We start from the raw sequence: 13899 nt of genomic DNA on the forward strand, positions 1-13899 counted from the left end.
AGTTTTTATGATAAATTGGATACTAGCAGCCTTTATTTGCTATTTCTTCAGTGTTTTTTATTTTTGAACTTGGTATTCTGGGAGTGAAGGGGGAATTCACTAATTTATACCTTTGGCTGTGTAGGTATCTGCATTAGTGACCATGTATAGTCATGAAGAAGATATTGATAGTGCCATTGAGGTCTTCACACAAGCTATCCAGTGGTATCAAAGCCATCAGGTAAATAGGTGGAGCAACATGTTATGAAGGCATGTTTTTACTGAAAAATAAAGATGTAGTAGTGAACAGTTTTAGGAAAACTGAAGTATTACACGTCACTGTTTCAAAAGTGAAATACTATTTAGACTATCAAGTTCATTTTTTTCAGTATACCAGATCCAAGTTAAGTTATTAGAAGTAAGCAATGGTTGCAAATAGAAAAAAGAAATAGCTTATTTATGTTTATTGAAGCACCTTGCTGTATGTTTGCATGCATTTGTGTATGTAATCTCAAGAAATAAGAATAGTAATAGTACATGATTGCATTTTTAAGAGCTCATCCTAAATAGCTAGAGAGCTCATGAGTGGTAGTAATTAGCACAACAGTAATACATGGAATAGTTGTTTATCATGTCTCTATCTAGTAGGAATATCTTTATTTCCATTATGGATCTCTGCATGGGCAGTATCCAACTTACAAATATACATACACACAGGTGGCATTTATACTGTTAGTACTGTTAGCAGTGAAGGGGCATCAGTGCTCTGGGAAAGTATTATATTAAATTAATGTTTGAGAATGATGGTGGCATGTCTTTAAGATTTGATTATTATAGGGGTATGTTTCCAGTTGTAGATACCCTAAATAGAGATAGGTTGTTTTCCAAATTCATCAATTGGTGATTACTTGTACAATTAATAATTTGTCCATCTGCTTTCCCCTACATATGGATGATTTTGTTGTTTTAGGCATTCAGTGAAACTTAAGATGAGCAATCTAATCCATAGGTGTATTTCTTAAAGGTCTAATGAATGTAACTGCATTTACTTGCTAGACATTTAGCTTGAAACTTTTTTTCTCTTTATTGAAACTGTAGGCCAAATCTGCTGCTCATTTGTCCTTGATAAGAGAAGCTGCAAACTTCAAACTCAAATATGGGCGGAAGAAGGAGGCAATTAGTGACCTAGAACAGCTATGGAAGTAAGCTCTAAAATGTGAAGATGTAGAAATAACACATTTATTGCTACTAGTTGGTATGAGGGAGTTACCTGTTTATATTACTTTCTCCAGTTTTGTAAACTGTTCAGTAATTTTCTTATTTCTTCTTTTAGACAAAATCCAAAAGATATTCACACCCTTGCACAGCTTATTTCTGCTTACTCACTTGTAGATCCAGAGAAAGCCAAAGCGTATCCTTTTGATTGTTGTTCTGTACAGCTCCGTACAGCTCCTCAGTAGCCTGGTAGATCTCTTCTAGTATCTGTGTTTTGACCAGAGCTTTTTCAATTGTAAATTGCAACTAACAAACCCTCCTTTTAACTAGTAAAACCAAAAATGAGAATTTATTGATCAGTATGATTGAAAAATGCAGCAATAGATCCAACTTGGGGTTTAGTTTCATCCAGAAGCAAAAATGAAGTCAAAAGGGTATAGCCTCTATTCTTTCAGGTTCAAGTTCAGCAGCAAGGAAAAGAAAAAGCATACTTTATGTGGGTAATTTCACATGATTCTGAAATGTTATTTTCGGATTCAACTACTTAGGTCACTTGCTTGTCTCAGGCAGTTACATGATAAGCGAATTCAGTGCCCTGATTGAGCTTGGATCGTAGGTGCTACTGTAATCAGAGTGCATTCCTGAAACTGCGGTGGGTTGGTGGATGCTAAGCAGTCACAAGTCATAAACTTGATAGTTGTTTTGGAATGGAGTTTGTATGAAGGCACCACCTTGCTCCACATCACTGAGTTAAGTAATAGAGGATTAGATTATGACCCTTCATGTTCTCCTTTCAGAATACTGTATTGATATGACTTGCAATTGTTATTGTGTAGAAGATTTAGGAACATTTTTGCTTTTGTTGAAGGTCATCAAGAAAAGACAGTCTTCCAGTGTCAATAGCTATATTGGCAGACATATACATCTATATAAATGTGTGTGTGTATCTTATGTTCCTGAACTCCTGTTCTATCACAGTCTTAGTAAACACTTGCCATCGTCAGATAGTATGTCTCTCAAAGTAGATGTTGAGGCTCTTGAAAATTCTCCTGGTGCTACATACATTCGGAAGAAGGGTGGAAAAGTTACTGGAGATAATCAACCAAAGGAACAAGGGTATGTTTTTCATTGTAACATTCTCTAATGCTCATTTTACATTAGACAAAGAATAAAATATACATTCTCATAAAAATTCCCTGTGAGTAAAGTTCTGGTTCTCTTTGTTTCTTTTCCTTTTCTTTCGGTGTACCCAGCTCTTTGTCCTTATTTCCTCCCCCTTTCCCTCAGCCCAAAATTAACCTCTGGTATTAATTTAATGTATTCTTCCAGATGTTTTTTTTTTGTGTTTACACACACAAGTGGTTTACGAATATTTTCTTTTCTTTTCTTTTTTTTTTTTTGAGATGAAGTCTTGCCCTGTTATCCAGGCTGGTGTGCAATGGTGCAATCTTGGCTCACTGCAACCTCCGCCTCCTGAGTTCAAATGATTCTCCTGTCTCAGCCTCCTGAGTAGCTGAGATTACAGATGCCTGGCTAATTTTTATATTTTTAGTAGAGATGGGGTTTCACTGTGTTGGCCAGGCTGGTCTTAAACTCCTGACCTCATGATCTCCCCGCCTTGCCCTCCCAAAGTGCTGGGATTACAGGCGTGAGCCGCCTAGCCTCAAATATTTTCTCTAGATTGATTTATTTTTCATTATTTATTTATTTATTCATTCATTTTTTGAGGCAGAGTCTTGCTCTGTCTCCCAGGCTGGAGTACAGTGGCACAATCTTGTCTCACTGCAACCTCCACCTCCCGGGTTCAAGCAGTTCTTCCTCAGCCTCCTGAGTAGCTGGGACAACAGGCATGCACCACCATGCCCGACTAATTTTTGTATATTTAGTAGAGACAGAGTTTCACCCTGTTGGCCTGGCTGATCTCAAACTCCTGATCTCAAGTGATCCACCTACCTCAGCCTCCCAAAGTGCTGGACACCACGTCTAGTTGTTCTTTATATAAGGAGGATTGTATTGTACTTGGTGTTTTCTAACTTGCTTTTACTTAATGAGTTTTAGAGATCTTTTTACGAACTAAAATGTAGGCATATTTCATCCTTGTTATGCATAACATGTCATAGGCTGGATGTGCCTTCCTTTACTTGTAATTTATTATACATTTAGTGTATCATTTAGTATATAGTTTATTTTGCTGATTTGAAAAAGTCGATTTCATTTACTAACGAGTCAGATTTTTACTCTTGCCTTGTTTCTTACATTGTCATCTTAAAAATACACTTAGCAGAGACCTACAGTAAAATGTTCAAGGTTTTACTTTTGACACAGAATGAATAGAGCATGGAAAAGATAAAACATTTCCTTAGTTTTGTGACTTTTGTAAGTTTTTACTACTTTCTCCTTTTCTGAATGCCTTTTGATATCTAAATTTTTTCTGAACTTAAAAAAAACACAGCAACGATTGATTTCTTCATAACAAACTCTGCATTTCATCAAAAGCATTATCATTCTCATAATAACTTCTAAAACCTTTAATAAGGAATTGGAATCTCAAAGAGGTTACATTGTTCTAAATTCCATTTCATAAAATTATAAATTCAGTCTGGATCTTAAATTGATTTTCAATAATAACTATTTAAATATGTTTACTATTTTTTTCTCCACCAAACAGGGTTGGGTAGCTACTAAGAACACACAGTTCCTCCTTTAGCCTGGCATGGTGGCACTTGACTATAGTTCCAATTACTGGGAGGCTGAGGCAGGAGGATCACCTGAGCCCAGGAGTTTGAGGCCACAGTGAGCTATGATTGCCCACTTTGAGGCCACAGTGAGCTATGATTGCCCACTGCACCGCAGCCTGAGTGATAGAGCAAGACCCTCATCTCCAAAAATAATAATAATGGTTTTTTAAAAATCTTCTCTTTTTTCTTAGACAATCATTTAGAAAGACATTGACTTTTTAAACTTTTAAATTTCAGCACAGTATTTTCATTAGATATTAATGCTCTTTGTTCTTATTAAAAGTTAGTATTTTGTTATACTAAATTTTAGATGCAAAGTTTTAATTTCTTTTAACAATACACTATGTGATAAGTTTATGCTAGGTGTTGACCAGAAAATAAATCATTGTTCTTGCTCTCAAAAGAATTTGAGGCCGGGCGTGGTGGCTCATTCCTGTAATCCCAGCACTTTGGGAGGCTGAGGCAGGCATATCACTTGAGGTCAGGAATTTGAGACCAGCCTGGACAACATGGTGAAACCACATCTCTACTAAAAATACAGAAATTAGCTGGAGTGGTGGCACATGCCTGTAATCCCACCTACTCAGGAGGCTGAGGCAGGAGAATCACTCGAACCCAGGAGGTGGAGGTTGCAGTGAGCCAAGATCGCGCCACTGCACACCAGCCTGGTGACAGAGCAAGACTCCCTCTCAAAAAGAACTTGAGTCTAGCAAAAGGAAATATATTTAAACAATAATTTCAATAAAGGTTACACCTATTGTAATTGTACAGGGCATAGAGGAGTATACCAAAGGGAATAGTCAGGTCTTCCTGAGGACAGTGGGAAGTTAGGAAAGGCTTCATGGAGAAGATGATTGTGTTGACTCTGAGGAAGATGAGGAGGACAAGGGAGGCAAAGGGTGAGCAAAGGCAAAGAAATAAGAAATGGCAGAATACCCTTGGGAAATTTTAGTATGGCTGTGGAGTATAATTTGTAGGGAAGACAATTAAAAGAATACTATTACACAGTCTGGGTAAGAGATGAAACACTCAAGTGAGATACACCATTTCTTATTTGGGGTATCCTAAGAGAACTTTCACAATTGAATGACTTGTAGAGTGAATTTTTGGTAGAAATTGTTGCTGTCTCATGTTTTTAATTCACTGTCTTATATTTCTCTAGTTATATCACATAAGAGTATATGAGAGGTGTATTTTTTATGTCTTTCTCTTAATAGAGCTTTCAGAATGCTTTTTTTTTTTTTTAAGAGTTCCGTTCCGTTGCCTAGGCTGGAGTGCTGTGGCATGATCTCGCTCACTGCATCTGCCTTCTGGTTTCAGGTGATTCTCTTGCCTCAGCCTCCCTAGTAGGTGGGCTTACAGGCACGTGCCACTACACTCAGCTAATATTTGTAGTTTTAGTAGAGACGGGGTTTCACTGTGTTGGCCAGGCTGGTGTGGAACTTCTGACTTCAGGAGATCCACCTGCCTCAGCCTCCCTCCCAAAGTGCCGGGATTACATAAGTGGCGCCAAGCCACTTTCAGAATGCTTGACAATTATTTTGAAGTGCTTATTTTTATGCCCTTTTTAGTACCTTTTTTGGTCAGTGTACTTATGGATTTTACTTATATAAAAAATTAATAAACTCACAGTTTTAAAATACAAAAGATAAAAAAGTATAAGAGCAAGTAAAAAGTCTTGCATCTTTATCTACCCTCTTCCCTCCCAGGGCCATAACAAATGTAACTTGTTTTGCATCTCCTTCCAGAGATGTTCTTTGCATATATTTTACCTATACATATTCTTCTGGCAAAAAATATTTATTATCTAAAGTCTTGCCAAAAGTAGAGTAACTTACCAAGGGATTATAGATACACATGCTTGTGCAAATTACTTTTTACATAGACTTAATATGTGCCACTGACAAATTTTTTTCAATGTAAACTGAATCTGTTTTCAAATTGTGACCTCTGTTTTCTAAACTACCTTCCTAAAATTATAGTATCTAAAGCTTAATTGACTTTAACCTGAATCAAATCTTAAATCTTAACTAGTTTGTTAGCTTGGTGAGCCGATACCAAGACTTAACCCATGTTTATGATAAGTGCCCAGCTAACTTTTATAGAGCACTTACTCAATGCTCTATGAATATTTTATCACAAAGATGGTAATGATTTTTTTTCTCTTTGTAGACAGGGAGATTTGAAAAAGAAGAAAAAGAAAAAGAAGGGTAAGGCGTTAAAAAAAATCTTTATAGATTTCTTTCTATAAGATAATTGTTTGATTTTAGCCCTATATAGAAATACTTGGACATAAATATACTGCCCTCTCTTATATCTTTGAAAACTTTTTATCTTGACTATAGCTAACATTTAATTTTATTCTATTACTTTAAAGATTGCAGTTCACCAGTTTGCCTAAATTCAAATTGTTGCTCTAACACACTTTTATTGTGTGACTGTGGACAGGTTATTTAACATACCTGCCAGAGTTTTTCATATGTAAAATGAAATATGATAGTTTATACCTTGTAATATGAAATGAGATACTACATGTAAAGTTCTTAGAGTTGTGCCTGGCACAAAAGTACTCATTATGATGTTTCTGCTACACATACTACAAAATTCCATCAAACTGGCTTAAGAAAATTTACTGTTTACAAAATTGGCAGACTGGAGGAATGTTAGCATCAAGGTTGGTCGATTCAGTATTTGTATCACTTTGTTCTGCTGTCCATAAAACAATCCCGTTAGAGTCATACAGTGTATATTGGAAACAGTCAGGGCCACATACTTGTCATTTATAACCATCACAACAAAGAAGGCCGCTCCAGACTTGGCAAGTATTTTTCATTAATCTGATTGGGCTAACTAGGTCAGTATTCAGCCTTGAATTATTAACCAGAAAAATAACATGCATTGATTGGCTTAGAGTGTGGTTTTAATCTCTGGCAACATTGGGTGGCATTACCATGCTTTGTTTTACCTAGTCAGAGGTAATCCTTGGAGCCACCCAAGTTCCTCAGTTTTTGAGGAATCTATGAGGTTGTTTCTTGATTTTGCTCCCTACCATGTCAGGATACAGGTTTCTCAAGTCTTAGCTAAGTTTATTACCACTCCTTCATCTGTCTTCCAGCTACCAAAATACCTTTTCTCCTGTTCTTCTAGGAGTTTATTACCATTTTAGTGGAGTTTGAGGAAGGTACACAAGCTAATGTTTGTATTCAGTTCACTGTCTAACTAGAAGTCTTATTAGTTCTTTTGTCACAGTACTTGAAAATTGGCAGGTATTTAATATTTGTTTTGTGTATTAGTAATACGGCAAGGAAACAGCTGATAACTGTAGGTAGTAATAACCTAAAACTTTACTTTCTTTTCTACTTCTGTAGTTTCCAGATGAATATTTTTAAAATTTACAAGTGATGTATGCCTATTGTAAAAAAAAGAAAACAAAGGTAGTTGATATCTGTCATTATAGAATAGCATAAAGAGAGTAAAATTCCCTGCTCAAAATCCATGCTCCCAGCCAAGCTTGGTGGCTTACGCCTGTGATCCCAGCATTTTGGGTGGATGAGGCGAATGGATCATTTGAGGTTAGGACTTCAAGACCAGCCTGGGCAACATGGTGAAACCTGGTCTCTACTAAAAATTCAAAAATTAGCCGAGTGGTAGTCCTGTGTGCCTGTAATCCCAGCTACTCAGGAGGGAGTATGCTCCCAGAGACAATTAACTTGTGTGTGTGTGTTTTTGTATATATAGAATTAAATATATAATTATATTATTAGGTACTCAAAAGTTTTTATGAAATTGTTATGAACATAATATCATTTGTTTGAATCTTCTATTTTAGACTGGATTGTGAAGAACAATCCAGTTGTTCCAAATTATTATAGATGTACTTCACTTTTTAACCCAATTGTATAGCTTGCTATATATAGTGTGGGCATATTATAATGTAATAGGCATTTAAGTTATTTTGCTATCTTAAAGAATATTAGCCCACCTATATCTTGCCCTATCCAACTTTAAACAAAAAAAAGAAAAGAAAAAGAGTATCACAGAGAATATTCTGTAACTTTGTATATCTTGGGTTTCTGCAGGATACATTTCTAGAAGCCTATAAATTTTGAATGATATTGCCAGATTAAATTGCTCTCCACAAAGGCTATATATCAGCATACACTTCCCCTAGTGTAGTGTTGGTGAGTGCTTCTCACCATTTCACCAACACTGGGTATTACTGCTTTTAATATTTGTAAGTCTGATGGGGTTTTTTACCCTTCTCATTTTTAGTTAATGAGGGTGAATATCTATTCAGAAAATGAATGACTTTCCTTTCTCCTGGCATACCTTAATTATAACTGAGTCCATTTTTCTTTGAGTGATTTACATATTGATCAGCAAGAATTCTTTCTATCTTAAAGATTTTTATCTACTCCTCTATTATATAGTTTGTCTTTTAAGTTTTTATTAGAAATATATTTTTTACTAATTGAAAATTTTAAAATTTTTGTATGTGTATCTGTGAAGTCTTTCTTTATGGCCTCTGAATTTCTTTTTCATGCTTAGAAATAAGGCCTTTTCCCCCTTCAATAAAATTCAACACTCCTTCATGCTAAAAACTCTCAATAAGCTAGGTATTGATGGAACCTGTTTCAAAATAATAGGAGCTATTTAAGACAAACCACGGCCAATATCATACTGAATGGGCAAAAGCTGGAAGCATTCTCTTTGAAAATCGGCACAAGACAAGGATGTCCTCTCTCACCACTCCTATTCAGTGTACTATTGGAAGTTCTGGCCAGTGCAGTCAGGCAAGAGAATAAAATAAAGGGTATTTAAATAGGATGAGAGGAAGTCAAATTGTCTCTTTGCAGATGACATAATTGTATATTTAGAAAACCCCATCATCTCAGCCCAAAATCTCCTTAAGCTGATAAGCAACTTCAGCAAAGTCTCAGGATACAAAATCAATGTGCAAAAATCACAGGCATTCCTATGCACCAATAACAAACAAACAGCCAAATCAGAGTGAACTCCCATTCACAATTGCCACAAAGAGAATAAAATACCTAGGAATACAACTAACAAGGGATGTGAAGGACCTTTTCAAGGAGAACTACAAATCACTGCTCAATGAAATAAAAGAGAACACAAACAAATGGAAAAACATTGCATGCTCATGGACAGAAAGAATCAATATTGTGAAAATGGCCATACTGCCCAGAGTAATTTATAGATTTAGTGTTGTCCCCATCAAGCTACCATTGACTTTCTTCACAGAATTAGAAAAAACTACTTTTTCATATGAAACCAAAAAGGAGCCCCTGTCACCAAGACAATCCTAAGCCAAAAGAACAAAGCTGGAGGCATCACACTACCTGTCTTCAAACTATACTACAAGGCTACAGTAACCAAAACAGATACATAGACCAATGGAGCAGAACAGACCTCAGAAATAATGCCACACATCTACAACCATCTGATCTTTGACAAACCTGACAAAAACAAGCAATGGGGAAAGGATTTCCTATTTAATAAATGGTGTTGAAAAAACTCAGTAGCCATATGCAGAAAAATAAAACTGGACTCCTTCCTTATTATACAGAAATTAACTGAAGAAGGATTAAAGACTTAAATGTAAGACCTAAAACCATAAAAACCCTAGAAGAAAACCTAGGCAGTACCATTCAGGACATAGGCATGGGCAAAGACTTCATGACTAACACACCAAAAGCAATGGCAACAAAAGCCAAAATTGACAAATGGAATCTAATTAAAGAGCTTCTGCACCGCAAAATAAACTATTATCAGAGTGAACAGGCAACCTCCAGAATGGGAGAAAATTTTTATAATCTACCCATCTGACAAAGGGCTAATACCTAGAATCTACAGGGAACTTAAATTTACAAGAAAAAAACAACCCCATCAAAAAGTGGTTGAAGGATATGAATAGACACTTCTCAAGACATTTATGTGGCCAAGAAACATGAAAAAAAGCTCATCATCACTGGTCATTAGAGAAATGCAAATCAAAACCACAATGAGATAACCATCTCCCGCCAGTTAGAATGGCTATCATTAAAAAGTCAAGAAACAACAGATACTAGAGAGGCTGTGGAGAAATACAAACACTTTTACACTGTTGATGGGAGTATAAATTAGTTCAGCCATTTTGTAAGACAGTGTTGTGATTCCTCAAGGATCTAGAACCAGAAATACCATTTGACCAAGCAATCCCATTATTGGGTATATACCCAAAGGATTATGAATCATTCTATTATAAAGACACATGCACTTGTTTGTTTATTGCAGCACTGTTCACAATAGCAAAGACTTGAAACCAACCCAAATGCCCATCAATGATACATGTGGCACATACACCTGATGGAATACTATGCAGCCATGAAAAAGGATGAGTTCATGTCCCTTGCAGGGACATGGATGAAGCTGGAAACCGTCATTCTCAGCAAACACACGCAGAAACAGAAAACCAAACACCACATGTCCTCACTCACTCATAAGTGGGTGTTGAACAATGAGAACACATGGACACAGGAACAGGAACATCATACACCAGGGCCCGTCGTGGGGTGGAGGTGTAGGGGAGTGATAATATTAAGAGAAATAACTGATAGAGATGATGGATTGATGGGTGCAGCAGACCATCATGGCATGTGTATACCTATATAACAAACCATGTTCTGCACATGTATCCCAGAACTTAAAGTATAGAAAAAAAGAAATAAGGCCTTTTCCCCTGCTAGATTATACAAACTAAACTATCTCAAATAAGTTCATTTCAGTTTTAATGTTATTTATTCCCAGGCTTAGACACATTGTTTAAATTATCTTGAAAATATTATGGACACGTCTCTTATTTCTTTAAAATTGTTATGCAGGAAAATTGCCTAAGAATTACGACCCAAAAGTTACCCCAGATCCAGAAAGATGGCTGCCAATGCGAGAACGTTCTTACTACCGGGGAAGAAAGAAGGGTAAAAAGAAGGATCAAATTGGAAAAGGGACCCAGGGAGCAACTGCAGGAGCTTCATCTGAACTGTAAGTTAGTGCTCCACAATTGAGGGCACTTAGAACGTACATTGTTTCTGAGATTGACTCAAGACCATTAGTGAGAATTTGTTAATATATATTAAGTACGTATGAGAAGTGTAGTGACATATCTTTGATAAATGTTTGTACTACACTTACATAAATGAAAGAAAATACATTGCCTTTTCAGACTAGTTTTTCCTTTAGTTTTTACAATACAGTCAAATAATTTTAAGTATTTACAATATAATCAAATATATGTTGTGAAATATATGTAGTAAAAATTTAAAACTAGTTGTAAAAACTAAAGAAAAAGTCTCAAAAGGGAACTAAATACACTCAGTCATTCAACTAAATATCTAGTAAGTGGATGTAAATAAATAGTATGACTAGAAAGAAGTAAATGTTAATACGTTCTGCATGGTGGATGATAGGTTATTTTAAAATTTTATTTTCTGAGGCCGGGTGTGGTGGCTCATGCCTGTAATCCCAGCTCTTGGGAGGCCAAGGCAGGTGGATCACAAGTTCAGGAGATCAAGACCATCCTGGCCAACATGATGAAACCCTGTCTCTACTAAAAATACAAAAATTAGCTGGGCTTGGTGACCCATGCCTGTAATCCCAGCCACTCGGGAGGCTGAGACAGGAGAATAGCTTGAACCAGGGAGTTGGAGGTTGCAGTGAGCCAAGATTGTACCACTGCACTCCAGCCTGGCAACAAAGTGAGACTGTCTCAAAAAAATTATTTTCTGGCCGAGCACAGTGGCTCACACCTGTAATCCCAGCACTTTGGGAGGTCAAGGCAGGTGGATCACCTGAGGTTGCGAGTTCGAGACCGGCCTGGCCAACATGGTAAAAGCCCGTCTCTACTAAAAATACAAAAATTAGCCAGGTGTGGTTGTGTGCGCCTGTAATCCCTGCTACTCAGGAGGCTGAGGCAGGAGAATTGCGTGAACCCAGGAGGCAGAGGCTGCAGTGAGCCAAGATGGCGCCACTGCACTCCAGGCTGAGGAACAGAGCAAGACTCTGTCTAAAAAAATAAAATAAAATTTTTTATTTTCTAAGCTTTCTAAAAATTGGCATGTGTACCATGTTTTACTTTTCTTCAATAAAAACAGTAACAATTTTATTCAAAAGAAAAGTTGATAGGGAGTTGGGGAACTTACCTTAAAAGAAGTAGAAAATGTGTGGGAGATTGTTAAGTGTGATAAAACCCATGTACATACATTTTTATATTCTTCCTTTAATTGAATATATGAGTGACCAAAAAGTAATCTGATCTGATGGTTTCAGGGATGCCAGTAAAACTGTGAGCAGCCCACCCACTTCCCCAAGACCTGGCAGTGCAGCAACAGTATCTGCCTCTACAAGTAACATCATACCCCCAAGACACCAGAAACCTGCAGGGGCTCCAGCAACAAAAAAGAAACAGCAACAGAAAAAGAAGAAAGGTGGAAAAGGTGGCTGGTGATGAGAATATTCTTGTTGCAGGCTGTTATTAAACAAGTCTCAGTGACACTAGGAATATAATAAAGGTAACACAGCAAGAAGCACAGAACTGCTCCCTCTTCATGTCCATATTTTCATAAATAATTTCTTGTGTTTCAAATAGGGAAACATCTTCCTCAAAGTCTGCCTATTGGTTGCCTCATAGCTTTGTACAGGTTATGAGGACTGAAAATAACTGGGCATTTACCCATCTTGGTATCTGTTGTATCCTTTATCTGTGTGTGCTGATTTGATCTTTTTTCAGTTTCACAAACCTTATCTAAGGTTTTCCAGGATTTAAACAGAAACTACTTCTGTTTCAGCTAGAGTCTGAAGATACTTGCTTCTGTTCAAGTCCCACTTTAAATTATGTCTTAGGAGGCCTTAGGAAACTGAAAGTGGAATCTTCTGAGCATTCCAGAATATCTGCTTAGAAATATCATGTGATAAAGAGGGACCTTCTTAATACACTGATGTTCTTCGATTAATTAAATGAATGGCCACAAGAAAAATGTCTTAAATAATTTTAACCATAAATTTGAAATTTTCTGTCATGTGATACTGGAATATGGGATACTTTTCTATTTATATATGGCTCCTTTGTGCCCTATGTCATTTTCAGATTATGGTAACATGCTGATTTAGCACCATGAACGAACTCAAGGAAAATAAATCACTGTAAGAAGTTGACTCTTAGACCTAGTGTTCTGAGGTCAGATGGGTTTGGACTGTCTCAATCAGAAAGATTAATGACTATTATCAAGAACATGAAGATTGGCTTCCTACATAAAGAGGAAATCAAGTACCTGAGTTGCATACCAGGCAGTATTAAAATCTAACAGATCTGTTTGGCTCATTGATAGATACTCAAATGGTGTCTCTTTCTAGTTATGGAATTTGACCATTCATTACCTTTCTCAATGTAATGAAGTATTTTACAGTCAGTTTGTGGTGTAAATGTTGCTCTTGTCTTTCCTTGCTTACAAGCTACTTTCACATTGAACAGCTGTGAGACAGATACATTGGGATGCCTGCCCTTGTTAGTATTCATTTTATGCTGCCCAAGATATCATTTAATTTAGACTTAGAAGTATTTCCTTGTGATTATATTACTCTGTCCTTGTTAATAAAGTGCTGCTGTGTTTGACTCTGAACATACCTACCAAAACTTCTTCAAAGAGTTTTTTATAAAAGGCTTTCCTCCTTTACAAGAAAGAAATGGGGTGCTGCCTTTCTGTTTATTATAAGCAGAATCTGCAGTGGCATCTAAACAAGAGATCCTTTTTAAATACAAATGATGTATTGTAGCATAATACTTTTTTGAGCTCTATAGAGAACAATCTTTTGGTAACAGTGGCAGATATTTATTCCTTCTGAATATATACCCCATTATAGGAATAACCGTAATTTATTTAGGATTTCATCATTGAAAATTTTGACCCAAGGC

The 13899-nt window shown here is 36.5% G+C and overlaps 1 protein-coding gene across 2 annotated transcripts in view; it reads left to right on the forward strand.

Moving 5' to 3' along the window:
* SRP72 (signal recognition particle 72) overlaps positions 1-13312 on the forward strand; it is a 37472-nt gene extending 24160 nt beyond the window's left edge. Inside the window, exons 13-19 of one of the 2 annotated variants that reach the window (XR_010339075.1) lie at positions 125-220; positions 1078-1181; positions 1313-1390; positions 2173-2310; positions 5181-5252; positions 6105-6142; positions 10814-10851. Coding sequence is in view for 1 of the 2 variants with exons in the window: in XM_012441055.3 (XP_012296478.2) it covers positions 125-220; positions 1078-1181; positions 1313-1390; positions 2173-2310; positions 6105-6142; positions 10814-10973; positions 12258-12435 (792 nt within the window). In the remaining variant the exon portion in view is untranslated. Of the gene's footprint in view, positions 1-124; positions 221-1077; positions 1182-1312; positions 1391-2172; positions 2311-5180; positions 5253-6104; positions 6143-10813; positions 10974-12257 lie in introns of those variants that run through there. The other variant, XM_012441055.3, reaches the window with a different exon arrangement.
* The last annotated feature ends 587 nt before the right edge of the window (positions 13313-13899 follow it).

Source organism: Aotus nancymaae, unplaced genomic scaffold, assembly GCF_030222135.1.
Source record: "Aotus nancymaae isolate 86718 unplaced genomic scaffold, 86718_ANA_hifiasm-v0.15.2.pri h1tg000006l, whole genome shotgun sequence".
NCBI classification, from domain to species: Eukaryota; Metazoa; Chordata; class Mammalia; order Primates; family Aotidae; genus Aotus; species Aotus nancymaae.